Source organism: Quercus suber, unplaced genomic scaffold, assembly GCF_002906115.3.
Source record: "Quercus suber isolate HL8 unplaced genomic scaffold, Cork oak 2.0 scaffold_103, whole genome shotgun sequence".
Classification (NCBI taxonomy): domain Eukaryota; kingdom Viridiplantae; phylum Streptophyta; class Magnoliopsida; order Fagales; family Fagaceae; genus Quercus; species Quercus suber.
Genome location: NW_027069568.1, coordinates 496,017 through 518,177, shown reverse-complemented (window position 1 = coordinate 518,177; position 22,161 = coordinate 496,017). Strand labels below are relative to the sequence as shown.

At 33.9% G+C, this 22,161-nt stretch overlaps 1 protein-coding gene and 1 non-coding gene across 4 annotated transcripts in view; both read left to right on the top strand.

The window, feature by feature from the left end:
* Positions 1-22,161, top strand: part of LOC112013217 (ankyrin repeat-containing protein ITN1) — a 71,381-nt gene that overhangs the window by 19,977 nt on the left and 29,243 nt on the right. The window contains exon 3 of the transcript XR_010629601.1: positions 2,052-2,057. This is a non-coding gene — a transcript (ankyrin repeat-containing protein ITN1). The remainder of the gene's footprint in view (positions 1-2,051; positions 2,058-22,161) is intronic.
* LOC112029397 (beta-amyrin synthase) lies at positions 396-21,440 on the top strand. 3 transcript variants are annotated; one of them, XM_065775016.1, is made up of 18 exons: positions 396-637; positions 4,982-5,203; positions 6,807-6,992; positions 7,487-7,576; positions 8,714-8,911; positions 9,004-9,088; positions 9,320-9,486; positions 9,713-9,904; positions 9,993-10,106; positions 10,334-10,453; positions 10,532-10,654; positions 10,748-10,846; positions 11,199-11,255; positions 12,032-12,222; positions 12,301-12,478; positions 20,489-20,569; positions 20,701-20,784; positions 21,081-21,440. In XM_065775016.1, exons 2-18 carry the CDS (start codon positions 5,003-5,005, stop codon positions 21,201-21,203), a joined length of 2,289 nt encoding a protein of 762 aa, XP_065631088.1. In that variant the 5' UTR covers positions 396-637; positions 4,982-5,002; the 3' UTR covers positions 21,204-21,440. The 3 variants fall into 3 exon arrangements, with proteins under 3 accessions (XP_065631088.1, XP_065631089.1, XP_065631090.1); XM_065775017.1 differs by having other exon boundaries at positions 4,620-5,203; XM_065775018.1 differs by having other exon boundaries at positions 396-656.

Below are 22,161 nucleotides of genomic sequence, written 5' to 3'. Positions count from 1 at the left end.
TTTTTTGTGTTTATAAGGAAAAAATTGTTTAAATAGTTTTGAAAATAGTATAAAATAGGTTTTCAAACACGTCTCTAACTTTTATTTATTTAAAAAATATATATATATATATATGTATGTGTGTGTGTGTGTGTGTGTGTGTGTGTGTTTTAAATAAGGAACACAAAAAACAAAACAAAAAATTGTTGTTTAGTGGAGACTTATACAAGACAATGGGCTTGCAGACAAGCTTGTTAAACGTAGATTACGTGTCAGAGCCCATAACTTTTTTGTGTTTATAAGGAAAAAATTGTTTAAATTGTTTTGAAAATAGTATAAAATAGGTTTTCAAACACGTCTCTAACTTTTATTTATTTAAAATATATATATATATATATGTGTGTGTGTGTGTGTGTGTGTGTGTGTGTGTTTTAAATGAGGAACACAAAAAACAAAACAAAAAATTGTTGTTTAGTGGAGACTTTTCTCTTTTCAGAAATCGTTATTTATACCCAGTACAGCACAACAGATCCAAGCCCATTTGAAACCTCTCAAGATACTATCCCATTTACATGTTGTGAGTTGTAACCCAGGTAGCAACCGCAAAACCCCCTATCGATTCGTTACTGCTGTGCTCGGAGTGGTTCCCAAAAAACAGGTTTGCATAATAAAAAAAAGTGAGATAGTCTTTTTAAGTTTGGTTTTTTTTTTTTTTTTTTTTTTTTTAGAACAATGTACAAATAAATAAGAATTCTTTGCTGGGACCATTACTTTTTGTTTTTAAATCATGAAATTTGTTTTTGAGTCACAGGCTCACCTAAGAACTAGATTCGGCTCTATTACTTATTGAGCTTTTTCTCTTGCAGCCAGACTTTTTATTATTATTATTATTTAAAATTGTATTTTACTTTTATTTTATTTTGTTTGAATCCCGCCATTGCACCGTTTAATTGTAGGTTTAATGTGAGTCCAAAACATAAAATTGGAAAATAGCCAAACACATAATCATTTGAATTAAAAAAAAAAAAAAAAAGGACAAACATGCAATCTTTTAAGTATTTTTTAAAGCCCAGTATATTGATACTTGGGGTGGTATAATTACATGGTTCGCAACTTGAGATGCATTTACAAACCTTCCTATAGTCAAATTTATTGACACCATCACATACTTTTGGTGTGATAGTTACTTCACAAGTATAAGTGCTTATGAGGTGTGGGGGGTAAGGGTCGGAGTTCAAGTTTATAGGAGGGAGTTTTACACACACATATACTTAGATTAGGCCAGAGTAGAATTTTTATCTTGTATTTAGAAAAAATTCATTGACAATTGCAATATTTTACTTCAAAACACAGAGATATGAAGGATTGAGATTTGGTGCAATAGTCTTAGTTATTGCACTATACAATACCACTTTTTATGACCAAAATTAAAGGTTCAAAGACTAATTTTTAATATCAACCCTAAGATGAAAAATTTTAATTTTTAATCTTTTCACCACTTTACCTTCTTAATCCTTTTTATTCTCACAATTGCATGCGTGATGCTTATCCAAATATGGAACTCCAGCCATTTGCCCCTTTAGCCATATGCCCTTATTTTGAAACTCGATTTTTAAAAAATCGAGTTTTAATGAAAAACTTGATTTAATGAAAATCGAGTTACTTGCAAAATGTTACAAGGAACTTGAGTTCTATGTAATTTTTTTTTTTTAAATAAGTTTTTTGCCTATAACTCGATTTTCTAAAAATTGAGTTTTTCATTGAAACTCGATTTTTAGAAAATCAAGTTTAAAATAAGGGTATATGGCTAAATAGTTTCAGACCATTAACATTTTGCTACTTGTTTTGGGCAAAAGGGGCAAATGCCCATTTTGACCCAAATATGGAAGATAATAAACAAGAAAATTTCAGTACTATGTTATGGAGTACGAGGGTTAGTTCACATGGCGATGTTAAAACAATTCACATTGTTTAATTTACACAGTTAACTTTTGACTGGTGTTGTTATTGTTGTTTTATGTTACTTTATTTTATTTTTATATGGCAAAACGTAAAGAAGGATATTAGGCAAGGTTCAAGTGACAACCCAATAGTAATGGTATTTTTTATAGTGCTCTCTGACTGTGGTTCGAATTCCACCTTGCCTTCCCTCTTCCCCACTATATAAATTATGGGAAAATTTAATTGTAATATATCACTTCTATAATCATAAATATTGTCAAAACTAAGAATTGAAATATAAGGGAAAATAATTTTTTAACTCTCTTTATTTATGTAAATTAATTGAAAGGGTATTGTGAAATTTAAAGAAAAATCAATCAAAAATAGTTTTTTCGATTTTAAAATTAGGTCAAGTTTTATTTTGATAGATGATTGAATATAAATGTATTGAGAAATGGTTCTTTTGAGTATTTGTTTTATTCATATTTTGTTAATATTGAATATATACTAATTTAAAATTTTTTGTATTGATTTAATTTGGAAATCTAGTATATTTTTACCATACAAGTCCAATTTGGTTACCATATTTCTATTCTTAGTTAAAATTGAATTCTATGTTATTTGTGTTATTTATCTTTCTCTAGTAAAAGAAGTGATTTATTTTCTTATCGTGGGATTCTTTTCGAAGTAGCAAAAGGAGAGAATATTGAATAAACAATCACAAACTTTATGCTGAAGTTTCTTCCAAGTTGGAGGAATAGATCTCGTTCCCTTAATATTGAAAGGGAATCCTGTTGTACGTGAATTCTAGTCAATTGAATTCAACATATCTTTCACAATATATATATATATATATACTCTATTAAATTATATGCATTTTTTAAAGGTCAAAATACATTATTGGCTTCCTAAACTTTTAAGTTAGTGTTATTCGTCTCTAAAGTATAAAAAATGTGTTATTGGTCCTTTGTTAACTTCATTTAAGTCTTTTTACTTATGTGCTAATGGAGTAATGATGTGACATTTCTTTTAAGGTAACATGTTATAGATTTTATTATTATTTTTTTAAATTCACATAGGCTTTTTTTGGGTTTGGGCTATGAATTTTCTGATGTGGCAATATTGTTGTGGATTTTTTTTTAATATTAAAAATGTTGCCACGTCACCTATAAAAGTCACATTAATGCTCCATTATTCACGGCAAAGAGGTTAACCAAAATTACTAGAAGGCCTAATAATGCTCATTTTTAAAATTTTAGAAACTAATAATACTTATTTGAAACTTTAGAGACCAAAAGTACTCACTTGCTAACCTTCAAAGACCCATTGTATTTTAGTCTTTTTTTTTTCTTTTTTTCTTTGTTTTTTTTAATTTTTATAAATATAAAGTTACTTTTGGACTTAACAAGAAAGGTAGAGTAATTAATTTATACATAGAAGTTAATAATTTAATACTCATTTGAAACTTTAGGGACGACAAATACTTGATTGCTAAACTTCCAGGACCCATTGTATTTTAGTCTTTTATTTTTTTTAATTTTTTCTTAATATAAAGTTAATTGTGTACATATTAAGAAAAGTAAAGTAATTAATTTGCACGTATAAGTTAATGATTTTTTTAATAATCAAACCAATAAATTAATTATTGATAAGTGAGGCTTTACATCATAAGGAGATTTGTAATTTTAATGATATAACAGATATAGTCATGGTAATTTGAATATCCAAAGTGTTTGATGTGTTGGCATGCACCATGTGATTAGGGACAAAACTTGAATTAGAGTTAGGGGGAGTGGCGGCTTTGCTATTGGCTGTGTGTAGTGACTTCAGCCTCCAGTTTTGTTGCTACTTAGTAGTTTAGCTGCTAGTTGTTTAAAATTTTTTAAAAGGTCAAATTGTTTGATTTAAGTAAAATTGGTTGACTGAACTTAATTTTTTTAATTTATTTTTAGTTTTACTATTGATAATTTTGTTGTTGTACTAATTTTTTGGGTTTATATTTCTTCTTTAGATTTTAGACTTATAAATTTTTTAATGGTCTTTAAATGAGGAAAATGTTTGAACTACAAAACCTTTTTACAAAATGTTGATAATGAAAGTGATGGGCTTAAATGTGAATCAATAAAATTGTTGTCTTACTGGTTTATAAAGTGTTATAGAAATTTTTTTACTATAATCATACTATTAAAGAATCAATAATATTTTTAAGGGGCAAAAGTGTAATTTTCTAAATGTTAAAATTAGTATCCATATATATAATAATATAAATATATATATATATTATTATATTTCATTGCCCTCCCCCCCCCCCCCTGAAAGTACAACCATGGCTCCGTCCATGCATGTGACACAGTTGTACATTATGTTAAAATAAGTATTACTTCCACAATATTTTTACAATATTTTTACAAAAAAATCATAGGTTGTAAGTTGTTATTAGTTCTAATTTGAACCTACAACTGAAATTACTTTTTTTGTCTAACAATGACAACCTGTAATAATATGTTACTTATGATTTTTTTTTTGGGGTAAAGATGCTGTGAAAATATTTGTGGACATAACATTTTTCATTCAAAAAAATTCTGTCATTTTAACCTTAAAAAAAAACACACACACACACCAACGCACACAAAACACTACTAATATAGAAGGGGAAGGTCGATCATTAATTGTGTCATTATCTATTTTATTTGGTACAGGCACAGCTGACCCTGAAAAGGAAAGCGCTTCTGTATTCAAAACATAGTTCATAAAAAATAGACACACGTTGAAGTGAGATAAGTAATTATTGTTGTAGTTCTTGATGTCGTAGTCACCCACTGAGTGTTTGATTTTAGCATCCAAATTGATTATTGGGTTCCGTATGACACCAAACAATGCATCAAGTCATTTTCGAGGAACAGAACCTGTCCCTTTTGAACTGCTTCTTGTTTTGGTTTTGTGAATAAAATCTTCCTGTTCATCACAAAAAATAATATATAATATATATACTGTTACATGCATGGAAGAAGAAAATAGAGTGGTATTGTTATCATCACTGCTCACTAGTAGCTTTGTGCAGTTTGATTGAAGCAAAAAAAGAATGTGGAGATTGAAGATAGGTGAGGGCAGCAATGACCCTTACCTCTTTAGTACAAATAACTTTACCGGAAGACAAACATGGGTGTTTGATCCTGAGGCTGGTACACCAGAAGAGCGAGCTGAGGTTGAAGAGGCTCGTCAAAATTTCTATAAGAATCGACATCAAGTCAAGGCCAGTAGTGATCTTCTCTGGCGAATGCAGGTACCCTCCTACCTCTTCTCTCTACCTCCTCCATCCGCACCAATATTGTTTTCTCTACGGTAAAAGTAGTAGTGATTTTTCTGTCACTGCTCGTAACTATTATGGGTAGCAATACTTGACATGATGAAAAGTTTATTTATTTATTTTTTTACAAGTACAAGTTAGTATTTAGTATAAATAAATTTTCTTTGACAAGATTAATAAGTTGATCAATTTTCGTACTAACATACCTGAACCTTAATCAACCAAAAATGACCTAGTCCATTATTCATGTCAAGACAAGTTGACCCATTTTAATATGTTGTACAATAAGGAAACTTTAATATCAATTATTGTGATTTGGAGCTAGGAAAAGCTTATTCACAAGAACAATAAAATAAAATATTCACAAGAGACAATGATATTTGAAGTAGTTTGGCTAATTCCATGCTTACTTCCATGTTCAACCCCAACTAAAATATTTACTATCAATGATATGAATTACAATGACATTAATCAACCGTCACAACTCACACAAACAACATTTACAAATCTCATCAACATAAATGCAAAAACCCAAAGTCCCAATACACCCAATAACTCTCACACTAAAAAAAAAAAATTCTCAAAACACAACGAGATAATCTTTCAAAGAAACTCACTCATGTTTATCTAAGAGCCTTGCCCCTTTCCTCATATGAGAGGAACCCTGGGCAAAAGTCACAAAACTCTTTGTAATGATGTTTATTTATAAGGCTCCAAACATAAATATCTTTTTTTATTTTTCTTATGAACCAGCTCCAAACATAATCCTTAATAGACAAGGAATACCCATTATTTCTGCAATAAGAAATACTTTTCGTTCTATATCAAAGAAAATCATTGTTTTTGGCACCAAGTAAATTTCTTGTCTTTCTACACCAAGAACAAATCTTTCTTTCTACATAAAGGAAACCCAAACCAAAACTATTTAGGAATTTGAGGCAATATTCAACATAATATGAAGCTATTTAACCCATATAAATACATGTCATTTTAATACAATATTAATTTGAAGTGATTAAAATAATTTAAATGTTATATCGATAGTTTCTTAATTGACGCTGTAAAGTCCCTAATCTTTTTACTCAAGACAAAGGAAACTCTCATTTCATTATATCTTCTTAAATTGTGTATTTTAAAATTTGGGTGGAACTTCAATGGGTAGAAATAAGAACTTTCGATTGTATTAGTACTTTAACTATGTAATTATAAAATAGAATTTGTACGGATTTTTTTTGGTTGTAATTGTTACAATTTATGCATATACAAAATACAAAAATATTTTAATAATTTTGGTCATATTCATTAAATGGGTTGTATATATGTTAATCCAATGCAACATGTTACTAGACAGGTTGAAATTGGTCATGTCATATTAACTTGTTTTATAAATGGATCATGTTAGATTTGAGTGACTTTGAAATGATAATTTAATGGTTTTGGGTTAGGATTCACCTAACTATATAGTATAATACTCTATTTTCGACACAAACAAACAAAACCTGCCAATACAAATTGCGACCTATTAAGATAGAAATTGTCGACAAATCCTCCTTTCTTTAATTTGTTTAAATGATTGCAGTTTTTGAGAGAGAAAAACTTCAAACAAACAATTCCGCCGGTAAAGATTGAGGATGGAGAGGAAATCACATATGAAAAGGCCACAACTACATTGAGGAGGGCTATCAGTTTTTTTGCAGCCTTGCAATCTAGTGATGGTCATTGGCCTGCTGAAAATGGTGGTCCCATGTTCTTCCTCCCTCCCTTTGTGAGTTGCATTTTAATTATCATTTTCCAAAATTGTGACCACCACTTAAAAATATAGATATTTTTTTGGCAATTGTTTCTTTAAATAACAAATATATATATATATATATATTACTAGAGCTTTCTGTGATACAAAAATAAATCTTTTGCAAAATAACAGCTATTGCTAAGGGTTTATGATGTATTCTTCTAATTTGCAAATTATTTAGAAATATATTCTAAACCACCATGCACATTTGATGCGATGGTTACTCTACAAGTACAAAATTCTTGTGAGGAGGGAGGAGGGGGCAAAGGCTAGGATTCAAGTTTTTAGAGAGAGCTTCACGCATATATACACTTAAATTATACTAGAGTTGAATTTTATATTGTATAAAATAAAATAAAAATAAAATAAATATTCTAAGATAGAATATACTATAATTGGTTAATGATAACATGCTTGCTAGTGAAACTAATTTGATTTTATGCTTGATTTCCATACAAAAATTGCAGGTAATATGTTTCTACATTACTGGACATCTTAATATTGTGTTTCCCATTGAGTATCAAAAAGAAATCCTTCGTTACTTGTATAATCATCAGGTATGCGTGTATTCTGTGAAGTTTTACATGAACTAATTGCAAAACCACGTAATGGATGAGAAAATGTAATATAATTATTTTAAAAGAATATAATGTTAAATTTATAGGTTAAAATAATGCATGTATTATTTAAAAGTATTTTATATTTTTATAGTTTATATTATGGAACATATAATGTATTTTGTGTTCAACAACAATAAATAAATAAATTGTATAATATATATATATATATATATATATGAAAAATGTAATTTAATAAAATATTTAAATTACAAAATTTATAATATTTTTATATAAATAAGAAAAATTTCAAATGACTTTTTTTAAAAATATATCATAATCAGGCTGACTAGATTTAACCATATCAAGATTTTTTTTTATTTTTTATTTTAAATGTACACATCAATTCCATGGAACACATGTAACATATTACATCAATTTTAAATTATTATATAAGTTTAGAATTGTAGCATTTTGTTTTCAAATATAAGTGTAATGCATATATTAATGAAACTAGAAGTTTTAAGGCAATCTTTTAAATATTTATCATTTTTATTGCTTTTTTAGGGCCCATATCTAATTTCTAATGCTATTTTGTACTTTTTAGCCCAAAACTAAAGAGTTTGACCAAAATAGAATAAAATTTCATACTTTTTATCCCAAAATTAAGAGAGAGAGAGAGAGAGAGAGAGAGAGAGAGAGAGAGAGAGAGAGAGAAAAAAAAAACCAATTTTGAGCCCAAAACTGAAAATGTCAACTACAAAAAGAATTAATTTAAGGTTCAATTAGTCCAAAATGGATTGAATAAACAAAGTGCAGTAAAATGTATTGAAGGAAACTGAAATGGACTGAATTGGACCGAGTTAGACTGAAATGAACCAAATGGACTGAAATGGATAGAATGAATTGAAGTGAACCAAAGTGGAGCAAATAGACTGAAGTGAACTGAATTAACCAAAGTGGAAGGAATAGGCCAAAATGAACCAAAATGCTACATTAATGTGATTCAAAGGAATATAGCATTAATAAATGCTAATCTTTAGTTTTTAGATATTATATAGATTTGTTACTTTCTTTCTTTTTTTCTAGTTCAAACTTCATGTCTATCAATTATGCTATAAATTTATCATATTTTAGAATGAAGATGGTGGATGGGGACTTCACATAGAAGGCCATAGCATCATGTTTTGCACGGCTCTCAGCTACATTTGTATGCGTATACTTGGGGAAGGACCTGATGGTGGTAAGGACAATGCTTGTGCAAGAGCACGAAAGTGGATCCTTGATCATGGTAGTGTAACACACATACCTTCTTGGGGAAAGTCCTGGCTTTCGGTATGACAATTTCTTCACCAAGATTCACATCACATTAGAGTTATATACTAAAAATAATTGGCTTTGTAAATTAGAATCTAGTCACATTGCAGATACTGGGTGTGTTTGAATGGATTGGAAGCAACCCAATGCCCCCAGAATTTTGGCTCCTTCCTTCATTTCTTCCCTTGCATCCAGGTTTATAAAATATCTAATTACTTATTCATTAAAAATCCTAAGAATTCTGCTGTATTTTAGATCTTTATTGCATAATGTAATGCTTATGAAATAAATTAAAGCAAGGTTGAAACAAGGTTAGCATGCCTCTGTCACTATAGAGGTTTTACTTTTCTCATACAACAAAACTAACTACATTGAATAAATACATAGTACTTATAGCTTGTAAACTGTTTGGTGCCTAAAATGCAGCCAAAATGTGGATCTACTGTCGGTTGGTGTACATGCCTTTTTCATACTTATATGGAAAAAGATTTGTAGGGCCAATCACACCTCTTATTCTTCAATTAAGGGAGGAACTCTACACTCAACCTTACAGTGAAATTAATTGGAGAAAAATGCGTCATCTATGTGCAAAGGTGATTTTACCTTAATTTTTTGCTCATGATTAATAAACCTAATTGAGGTAAATCCATGAATTCAATTTGTGTGAATAAAACCCATGTTTGAATTGAAATTGACCTCCCGTCGAGTAGGAACGAAAGTAGGCCTTAGTGATTCAACGGTGCTGAATGCTTGTAGATTGGCATATAGGATTTTCAAATTTTCCTCATATGCATTGATTTTGCAAAACTATCACTACAGGAGGATCTCTACTATCCCCATCCTTGGATACAAGATATGCTATGGGATAGTCTATACATATTGACTGAGCCTCTTCTTACTCGTTGGCCCTTCAATAAGTTAGTCAGAGAGAAAGCTCTTCAAGTAACAATGAAACATATTCATTATGAAGACGAGATCAGTCGATACCTTACCATTGGAGTTGTGGAGAAGGTAATGTGATTCCATATTCAAGAAAAGCAGTAGACATGTCTAATTTAGTCAATACAAAATTACTCATAATGCGACTTGCACTTAACAGGTGATATGTATGCTTGCTTGTTGGGTTGAAGATCCGAATGGGGATTATTTCAAGAAACATCTCGCTAGGGTGAAAGAATTCATATGGATTGCTGAAGATGGAATCAAGATGCATGTTAGTACACATGTTTTGCAAACAAATTGTGGAACTATTACCTATCTTTTGTAGATCTATATTTGAGTTTATATTGAACTATTAATGATGATATATATTACTTAAAAAAATTCTTTATAGAGCTAGTTATGTAGCCAGCATACACATATATATTTGGACTTATGTGTTGAAGGACATTGCAAGAAATAAAGGAATAGCTGACTATGATTTACGCCATTTGTATGCAGAGTTTTGGTAGTCAATTGTGGGATACTAGCTTCACTATTCAAGCTCTTCTTGCTAGTGATCTCATTAATGAAATTGGACCGGTATTGACGAGAGGGCATGACTTCATAAAAAAATCTCAGGTTTGATTTTAGATTCTTAAAAATGTCATTATCCAGTATTGATTCAGAGCTATCATATCCCCCTTAAACATTGTAAAGGTCAGAGACAATCCTTCTGGAGACTTTAAAAGAATGTATCGTCACATTTCAAAAGGATCTTGGACTTTTTCTGATCAAGATCATGGATTACAAGTTTCTGATTGCACCGCTCACAGTTTGAAGGTAACTAGCTCCATTTAGTGCTTGATTGAAATCTAGTGTTACTCTTTGTCCATAATCACTTTTTTTGTCATCAAATTTTTATTTGCTTCACAGTGCTGCTTGCTTTTCTCAACAATGCCATCAGAGGTTGTTGGTGAAAATTTGGAACTTGACAGGTTGTTTGATTCTGTAAATATTCTACTTTCCTTACAGGTGAGGTCCGTGAGGATTAACTTTCCCTAGCATTGTATTTTTATGAATTCTTATTTTGCATGTATAGGCACGAATAGGTAATTTAGGTTGCGTTTAGTTATTCTTGACCCAAAAGTGTCAATAGCTAGAAATTACTTATCCAAATCTTGAGAGATTCGTTTTTCTTAAAGCTTCTTATCCAAAATTGTCTTTAGCTTTCACTATTTGCTACTGTTATAAAAAATAATTTACACTCATAGCATTGTGAAACTCACTCTGAAGGAACTTTGTATAACATTTGTCTTTTGTTTTATTTATTTATTTTGGGTGGCTTGTTTCTTTCTTAGTATTTCACTATGTTCATGTCATGCAGAGTAAAAATGGTGGTTTGCCAGCCTGGGAGCCAGCAAGAGCCGGGGATTGGTTAGACGTCAGTACCTTAGCGTATTGGAATCATGTTGAAATATTCTTTCGGAAATACTTTTAAATTATCTATGTCAATAAATTGACACTCAATAGCTTTTCATCAGTAGAGTGGCCTATTGGTGAAGGATGTTAGAGTCACTTAACGTGGTTTGGTAACATTCAAAAGAAAGTGATTAATGGACCAATGAGAAAAAGTAGATTGATTGAAGTCGAAAGAACAAAAAAGGGTAGCATTTTTGTAACAAACTTAACCCAACTTATTAGATTAACAAATTATGATAACTAATGGATTTCTGGTTAATGAAAAACCTATGGATAAATCCAAATGAAACCAAAAAAACACACACACACACACCAAGGGTATCATGTACCCCAAGAAAGTTTTTACTATTTAGAATTAAATGGTACAACTTAATGGACCTTCAAGAGAATCCAAATTCCTAATCGAATTCTCATCCAATCAAAATCAATCAACAAGCATATGTCGATCAATCAAGATGTAGTCGAGATTTTAGAGATTACTGAAATAGTCGTCATATTGTCATGGATTTTCCAACGCTAAACTAACAAATAGAAGTAGTAAAACTCAACATGTCAATTAAAAAAAATACTAGAAAGTATGAAGAATAGAATGGCAGAAGAGAATATATGTGGCGATCTTGACTAGTCTATTATGGATTCATAGCTAATCCAGAAATTTTGGCAATAAGCCTGGGTTTTTGTGGTAATATATATTTGTGGAAGTTTTACTCTCTCTGCTTTTCTTTTTCCCTCTCTCAGCTACTTAATCCCATAGAATTCTTGGAGGATATTGTTGTTGAGCATGAGTATGTTGAGTGCACTGCATCAACAATCCAAGCTTTGATTTTGTTTAAGAAGTTGCACCCAAGGCATAGGATGGAAGAGATTGATAGTTCCATTCGAAATGGTATTAGCTACATTGAAAACACACAACTGCCTGATGGTTCATGGTATGTTCGATCGCCTACTAATTCACTAGATATGTTTGAATTATTACAAATTAATTACATGATGAATCTTTGCCACAGGTATGGAAGTTGGGGCATTTGTTTTATTTATGGTACATGGTTTGCACTAGGTGGATTGGCTGCAGTTGGTAAGACTTACCACAATTGTCCTACTGTGCGCAAAGCAGTTGACTTTTTACTCAAAACACAAAAAAATAACGGTGGTTGGGGAGAGAGCTATCTTTCATGCCCAAACAAGGTAATGTTTCAAAACGGATTATGTTTTAAGCCTTTTTATTCTTCATCTTTCAATAATTAATATCTTTCATTATATATGTTAAATTATAAATATGAAACTAAAAAAATACATGTAGAATGAAAGATATCAAAAGCATGAAAGGAATTATCATGGTTCACACTTTAGCCTGACAACATAGGGTCACAGCTGAAAGCCTTTTCGTAATTACAACTCTACTATTCCAATAAAACCTAAGTAAGTTGTGTGTGTGTATATATATATATATGTATATATGTATATACATATATATATATATATATATATTATAACTTACACTAGGATAATCCTATGTACGGTTGTCGATGGATCATGGATGAATGCTAGAAGTAAGGACGGAACCATGTGGGGGCGCCTCCTGACCATAAGGAATAAAAAAAAATTTGTAGTTATATGCGTCAAGTTAGATATTCGCATGCAACTTTGCCTCCCATATCAAATCAGCCCAAAATTTTTTATCTGAATCCTTGTGCTTCTTCTTGTCTGCACTATCATATCGTAATGGTTTTTTTTTTTTTTGAAAGAGGATATGAACTTCATTAAACCAGCAAGAGCTGAAACAGACAAACAAGGATCTGCAGAAGCAGAAACACATAAAACTAATCACAACCATACATCAGTGAGCAGAGCCCAAAAAAGGAAGAGAGGACAACATATCATCACGCAGAATTTGCAGAATGCATTGGGGAGGGGTTCCTTTCCAAACTTTTGTTTGGCCAGAAAGTTTTGCTTCTCTAGCCAATGAGTGAGCAGCTTTGTTGCCGTCGCGTTTCAGGTGGTGGAAGGTGCAGTGACTAAATGAGCATGAAGCTGACATGATGTCCTCAAGGATGTGGCCAAGCTCGCCCCAAGACTCATGAGAGGATAAGGCAAGGATAATGGACAACGCATCAGATTCAAAAATGGCTTGACTTATCTGCAACTCCAGCACAAAAAGCACCCCATTGAGGAGCGCGAATGCTTCAGTAACTTCAGCATTGAAGCTCACGGGGAGGACTTTGCTAAGGGCCCCAATCACAGCCCCAGAGGAGTCCCTAATGATAACACCACTGCCGGAGCAACCACCCCCCTCATCCGTCGCTCCATCAACATTAATCTTATGTAACCCAGGTGGCGGTGTAGCCCAAAGAAGGCTTGCATGGGAGAGGGGAGGAAGATGATCTTGCCGAGCAGCGTTAAAGTCAAACAAGGCCCTTCTCGCGGACTCCCAGACCTGAGATGGTGGGATGGCTGCATCATTGTGAAAGGCCTGATTCCTATTTCTCCAGATAGACCAAGCCACCATAAAAAATAAGTCTAAGTCATGAAGCTTTCCCAAATCAATAAACTTGGCAGCAATGTTCATAATGTCATCATTGATGGAGGTCAAGTTCAAAGGGCAGTCCAGCCAGGCAGCCCAAGTACATTTAGCGTGAGGACAAAGGAAGAGAGCATGTTGGATGGATTCTAATTCCTTGTCGCAAAGCGGACAGAACCCAGATGAGTTTAGGCCTCTACACCGGAGAGCAAGCATAGTTGGAAGACCATTATTACATACATGCCAAGCGAAGATCCGGACTTTTGGAGGAATGTTAAGGTGCCAAATTTTTTTCCAGAAAGGGGGTTGGGAATGCACAGTGGTACTTTCACCCATGCAGTCAGCCTTAGCAATTCTCATTGCAATATAATAAGCACTCTTCACAGAGAAAGAACCCCTTTTATTGCCCAGCCAAATGAGCTGATCATCAGGGAGGTTATAGCTGATAGGAATCTTGAGAATTGAATCGGCTTCAAAAGGCAGGAAGATAGACCTCACCAAATCAGATTTCCACCACTTTGTGTCCTCATACCTTAAAGGTGGTGGGTGTTGGAAGCCATCTATCATCCCAAATGTGGATCCGCCTACCGTTCCCCACTCTCCATCTAGTTCCTTCCTTAAGAATCCCCAGACTATTATGAATGCTTCGCCAAGCATAGCTAGGATTGCTTCCCATCTTTGCGCTTAGTATATCATCATAGGGAAAATATTTAGCTTTGAAAACCCGAGCAACCAAAGAGTTTGGATTTGTGAGGATCCTCCACCCTTGTTTTGCAAGCATAGCAAGATTGAAGGCGTGTAGGTTTCGGAAACCCATGCCACCAAAAAGTTTGGATTTGCACATCTTCTTCCAACTAACCCAAGCAATTTTTGATTCCTGGTTTTTTTGGCCCCACCAAAAGTTCCTCATCATTCTTTCCAAGTTAGCACACATGGTTTTTGGAAGAAGAAAACAGTTCATTGTATATGTAGGCACCGCTTGTGCCATGGCTTTGATAAGGATTTCCCTACCTCCAATGGAAAGAAGCTTCTCCATCCTGCCAATTTTTTGCTAACTTTTTCCTTGATTTCAGCGAAGACTTGTGACTTTGATTTTCCAATCAAGGAGGGGAGACCAAGGTACTTCTTGTGTCTAGAGTCATGCATCGGACCCAGAATGTTAAGAATCTCCCTTTTAGAAGCTGAGGGGGTATTCGGGCTGAAAAAGACCGAGGATTTATCGGGGTTTATTTTTTGACCCGACGCCATCTCGTAGTCACTAAGGATGCGCATCAACTCACTACACTCCTGGGAGTTGGCTTTGCAAAATAAAATGCTGTCGTCGGCAAAGAAAAGATGCGTAATAGGTGGGCAGCCCCTACAAATAGAAACTCCATTGAGAGTTTGATTTCTTGCTGCTTGGTGGATCAAAGCCGAAAGACCCTCAGCACACAAAATGAAAAGGCCCGGAGAGAGTGGGTCACCTTGGCGAAGGCCCCTAGAAGGAGTAATGCTGCCAAAGGTTTCCCCATTGATAATGACAGAATATGTTACTGTTGTAATGCACTGCATAATGAGAGAAACCCACTTTCTGTTGAAACCCAACTTTTCCATAACACACTTGATGAAGCCCCATTCCACTCTATCAAATGCCTTGCTCATGTCTAGCTTTATAGACATCAAATTATCCTTACCTACAAATTTGTGATTCAGATAATGCATAAGCTCAAAGGCTACTAGAACATTATCGGTTATAAGTCTATCCGTTGTAAAAGCGCATTGATTCTCAGCAATCACAAGAGGAAGGACACCTTTTAGACGGTTTGCTAGAACTTTGGCAATGAGCTTGTAGACTACATTACATAAGCTAATGGGGCGGAACTCTGTCATTCTAGTGGGGTGTTTTATTTTTGGGATAAGAACTATATTGGTTTTATTGATATTAGCCAAGGACATATTCAAGTTTAGCACATTTAAGACCATATTAGTAATGTCCCTACCCACTATGTTCCAATATTTATGGAAGAAAATTGCTGACATATCGTCGGGTCCAGGAGATTTGGTAGGGTGGATTTGATGGAGGGCCCTCAGAACTTCTTCACTAGTAAACGTTTTGGTGAGCTCGGCATTCATATCATCTGTGACTCGGGATGGAATGGCGTTGGTGATGTCTTCAGTGCTGCTTGGGAAGCTAGTGGAGTAGAGCTTTGAAAAATAATCTAGAGCTGTGGTAGCAATGCTGTCTCTGTCCTCACACCAGTTTCCTTCATCATTCCACAAACCCAAATAGCATTTTTCTTTCGCCTTTCTGAAGCTCTGGTATGGAAAATTTTGTGTTCCTGTCACCCTCCTTGTACCAGAAAATTTTGCTTCTTTGATGCCACAGTGTTTCTTCACTATCTAAGAGTTCATTAAGTTCTTTCCTCAGCTCATTAATAGCACCACAGTGCGAGCCATCACAGTCTAGCTCTGTGAGAGAGTGCAGCGCTTCCCTTTTTTCCTTGATCCTTTTTGGGATGTTTCCGAAGACCTCTTTACTCCAACCAGATAATTCGGAAGCACAAAGCTGGAGGTTAGTTGCAATATCACCCGGAGTGTTGGACGGGCCACCCCCAATCTAGGCAGCCTCAACAATACCATAGCAATCCTCCCTTTTAGCCCATAAGGCTTCAAAATGAAATCGGCGCTTCCTGGATGGGGCTGGAGTCCTTGAGTCTGTAATTCTCAAGATGCAATGATCCGAAGTGGAGTCAACAACATGGTGAACTCTACAATTTGGAAACACATTGAGCCAATCAGAGTTTGCAAACGCCCTGTCAAGTCGAAGATAAATACGATCATTCCCTTCTCGCATGTTACACCAGGTAAATTTGGGCCCTGAAAAACCAAGATCTTGAAAGCCACAAACATTCACCGTGTCCCGAAAACCTTCCATTTGCCGTTGAGTTCTACAAGGGCTGCCTGATTTTTCAGCCAAAGAAAGAATTTCATTAAAGTCGCCGCAACAAAACCAAGGCAAAGAGAATTGAGAGTTGAGATAGGATAGGAGTTTCCAGGAATCTTTCCTTAAGTGAGTTTCTGGATGTCCGTAAAAACCTGTGAACCTCTAGGTGAGATTTCTATCTTGCTCTTTGATGATTGCGTCTATGTGATGCTGAGAGTAGGATTGAATTTCCAGCTTGATATCTTTTGACCATAGGAGAGCAAGCCCCCCACTTTTCCCCTGACTGGGAACAATAAGGCCATTAGAAAAGCCCAGCTTAAATTTCACTTTCTCCATTCGTTTTTGATTAGCTTTGGTTTCCACAAGGAAGATTAAGTTGGGAGACCACCGCCTCACATAATCGCGCAGCGAATAGACTGACCGGGGGGTCCCCATACCCCGGCAGTTCCAACATAAAGAGTTCATTGCTCCCACCAGTAAGGCCTTAGTGTTTTTTCCATACCAAACCCCATACAAAACATATACAACAGGAAATAGAGAGACCCATAGGAGCAAGCAGAGCATCAAAACCAAAATAATGGGCGAAGCCCAAATACAGACCCCCAATCAACAAAAGGAACTTACAAAATCATAAAAATGCTCACTGCCCTTGCCCAAATCACGCTAATATAAGAATTCCACAGAATCAACAAATGCCAGCCAGCCACCTAGAAACCCCCACGTTTGAGAACATTCAGAACCAATTGAACAGGGGAGAACCTTCGCATTTCGGCAAGGAAAGAAATCACTAGGCAAAACTTTGGAGATTGGGAAGATCAGATGGTTGAGTACAAAACAAATGAAAGATGATAATAGGGAGGGTATAAGACGGTAGTTAGTTTGAGTGGAAACTGAGTTTAGGGGTTTGATTTAGGGATTTTAGTAAGATTGAAAAATGCTTACCAGAAGCTTGGGTAAAGAAGACCCACACCTGGATGTTGAAAGAAGCCACATGGAGGTGGAGAAAACCCACCTAGATATGGTGGAGAGGGCCACTCAGGAGTGGAGGAAGAACCCACACAGGAGTGTGGGAGAGAGATGCTCCTACTAGGGAGAGAATTCCAAGCACCATTTCTGTGAGTAAAAAAAAAAAAAAAATGTGAATATCTCATATCGTAATGGTTGATGTTTGATGTTTGAAGAGCAAAAATCCTCTTCTATTTTCTTCTTCTTCTTTGGCTTCGATTTCTCCACCACCTTGCTGCAATCCTACTCTATTATTTTCTTCTTTCTTCTACTACGAATTCTCCACCGGCACATTGTCTCTTTGTTTTCTCCAAAGGTTTTTTACCTTTCCTATATCTACTTTTAAGCTTTTGTTCAAAATGTCAAACACGATTGAGTAATGCTAGGGACATATAAGCTCTCACAACTTTTGTTACAACTCACTATGTGGCAAATTGTAAGTCGTAGAGGTGTGGACTCATCATTTAACCTTCATCATTCACAACTCACCATATGGTGAATTGCGGTAAAAGTTGTGGGACTTTATGTGTCTCCAGCTTTTCTTAACACACATATGGGATTTTTACTATTTTGTTTTGTCCAAGAGTCATCAACAAGATCTACACGTGGGATTCACTTCTCCACGTCTTTCTTTTTCCAACCTTTTTATCTTATATATATATATATATATATATAAAATGGGTTCAAGTTACACCTGGTGTAACTCTAAAAAGTTACACATTTTCTAAACCATTAGATTTAAGTAGATCCAACGGTAAAAAAAGACACTCATTAATACTAATATTCTAATTTGTATCTCATTAATTATCCCTTATTTATTATATTCCATATCTATCTCTAAACCTAAAAAAACACAAAAAAGTGTATGTCTCTCTCTAATTTATTTTTTCCCACCATTTCTAAAAAAAAAAAAAATCCTCCACTGCACGCCTCTCTATCTCTCTGTCTCTTACTCCTTCACCGCTCTTCCACCTCCACTGCTAGGTTGCCGGCAAAAAAAAAAAAAAAAAAAAAAAAAAAAAAAAAGAGACCAAACAATCCAGTTAAGTTATTGAAATAAAGAGGGATGGTTAGAGATTATGCTTGACCAACGATTGGTAAGAGACAATGGACGTGGCCTTGGGCAAGAAGTGATGGATAATCGTCCTACGAATGTAGTCTTCCACATCCTTGTGGAATCCAACATTTCCACCACTCTAAGCTCGGTTTCCAATCCTTTTCCCTTGAACCCGTATCTTCTTTCTCATCATGTTGGTACTCATTTGAAAAAAAAAAAAAAAATTTGAGAGTGCTCTGTCACGTTACTCACATCTGGGTAGTTGTCTAGTTGACACTAAGGTCAGTAGTCATACTATCAAAAAGAGAAAAAACTGAAAAGGTCATGAGTCTCATATGTTCATAGTTGATAGAGTTACACAGAGGCATGGCAATTGACCTGATAGAGTTACACAGTTTCAGTAGTCGTACTTTCAAATTATTTTACCAACTGTACAACTTGTGCATTGTCCATCATTCGGATTCCCTGATTGCTGGAGAAAAAAAAATACGTCAACAATCTAGGAAAATCACAGGTCAATCAAATTTAAAAATTAATTGTGAAGTATCACACATCTCTACAGTAAAAGTAATAAAATTGCATTATGGAAAATCCATCCCGCTAAAAACACGATAGAAAGTTGTTATGTTGCTACTCTAAGGTTTATAAGACTTATCTTTTCTGGTTTATAAGAAAATTCAATAAATTTGGAGCTATCATTGAAATTCGATGGAAATTTCCAATTTGGTTGCCCATGAATGAAAGTGTTTGGCTTGGTGTTGTTTTTTTTTTTTTTGTTTTTTGTTTTTGTTTTTTTTTTTTTTTTTCCTTCTTCTGCTGGCAACATGTTAAGAGGGAACAATGGTGGAGGAACAGAGAGAAAAATGTAGAGAGAGAGAGAGAGAGAGACGTAAGTTTTTGGGTTTAGAGATAGATATGGAATGCAAAAAATAAGGGATAATTAATGAGATACAAATCAAAATATTAGTATTAATGATTGTCTTTTTTAACCGTTGGATCTACTTAAATTCAATGATTTAAAAATGTGTAACTTGAACCCATCTCTCTCTCTATATATATATATTAATGAGGTGTGATAGGAATCTAAACGTGCAATATATTATTAAGTTAAATATATGAACTTGTGGCTTAAAAAAAGATATATGAATTTACATATTTTAAAATATCTTAAAAAAAAAAAATGGGGTTCTAATTTATAATTGACAGCCTTTCTCCCTCCCTTAAGCTCGAATCTAGCGAGGTCTGTCCCTAGCTAGAAGACAGTTACGAGGATCTAACAACTCCTGCTCCAATGACCAAATTAGTGGCCGGGAATCAACCGAGAACAGAGTTTGGTGAAGCACTTAAGCGTGATGGTGAAGCACTTAAGCGAGATTGTGAATTCTACATAGATAAATGGATTGTTTAAGTTGCTTATGCTTGGAATTGTAAAATTAGTAACTCAATAGTTTTCAAAATGAATTGATTGGATTTGTAAATTTAATATTTTAATATTTTTTATATTTAATATATTTAAAAATAAAAGAAATATTGATAAATAAATAAAAGAAAAATGGTAAAATGTTACTGATGAGGTAGTGCGACAAAACTTTTACAAAATTAAATGCAATCACTTCCGTTATTATTATTATTATAGTACAAATATCTTTGATAGAAAGTAAAATATTAAACTCTCTATACTTGATTTTGTAGGAATATGTACCACTTGAAGGAAACCGGTCAAATTTGGTACAGACTGCATGGGCAATGATGGGTCTTATTCATGCTGGACAGGTTAGTCTGTTGTTCAAAAATGGATCATTATATATTGATATTGTGTGCTTCTCAAAAAAAAATATATTGATATTGTGTTATGATATGTTTTTCTTGAATAATTCTAATAAATATTTTCTTACTTGTAATAGGCTAAAATAGACCCGACACCGCTTCACCGCGCGGCAAAGTTGATAATCAATTCTCAAATGGAAGATGGAGATTTTCCTCAACAGGTATCTTCTTATTTGTCATAGCTTCAAATAACAAAAGAAGTAAAAATTATACTAACAAGAAAAATGAAATTTGACATGAACACAAAGTTCATTTTTGCACTATGGAGAACAATTTTACCCTCGTCTAGTAAACTGTCCAGTAGTTTGCTCAGAAACCCAAGTAATTGAAGCTTGACTTTCTATTTTATAATTTGGACAGAAAAGGGACAGAGTAATATTAAAACAATATGAAGTACTATATTAAGCTTGGATTTTACTTATAATACTTTCTAACCACTTATCACATGTTATGGCAGGAAAGCACTGGAGTCTTCTTCAAGAACTGCATGTTACACTATGCAGCATATCGAAATATCTTCCCTTTGTGGGCTCTTGCAGAATACCGCAAGTGTATCCCATTGCCACCAAAAGTTATGTAACCAATCGCTATAAGAGCAGCATGGCGAGTTGTTAATTCCTTATCTATTCTATACTACCTACTTTTCTCTTAGTTCTTGCCCACCAAGACTGTTTCTTTGCAGCTATTGATGTATGAAAGTTTATTACAGCCACCTGAATAATTTGGAGTAAGACATACAATATTATATTCACGTCTACTATGTACCCGTTAGACCTCCACGTCTACTATGTTAAAGTATTTGCCTATGATGAACTGAGACATCAATTTGTGAAAATTTAGTTAGATTTTGTTGTTCTCTTAGAAGAACACATTGTCAAACATGGTAACAGCACTACTCAAAACCAGGTCTATAGTTGCATTTTTGTCGTGGCGTTTTCAAAAAATACCGCTATAGCCAACCTATAAACGAGTTTTTAACAAACACTGCTTACAATCCTAACCTATAGGAGCGTTTTTAAAGCGTTGCTGTAGCGGAGGTCTATAGCCATGTTTTTATGGGTCTTTAGCTACGTTTTTGTGGATAGGGCCTACTGTGGCATTCAAAAAGAATGTATATAGGTCCAACCAAAAATTTATATTAAAAAAAGGACTTATTACTATGATTGCAGGTTTACTATGAGTAAGCCCAAGTCTTGCTGTAGGTTTAGGCTTACTCAAAGTTTGTTTATTTGTAAAAGTTAGAATCGAGTGATTGCAGGATTTATTGGTCTAAATCTACAAGGCTCGATCGGTCGAAAATTAGACTCGATCGATCGAATCTTGTGTAGATTAATTTTTCTGCAGAATTTTCCAACTCAGCCCAAACCCGATTTGACAAGTAAGGTTTTATGTTTTTACTTCAAGTATAAAAAGAAAAACCCTAACTACGTTTTAGAAGTCTTTGATGTGTTGTGTGTTGAATCTCTTGTGAGATTTAAAAGTGTTTACCTTCATACACTTTTAGAGTTATCAAGATCAAGATTCATGTCAAGAACTTG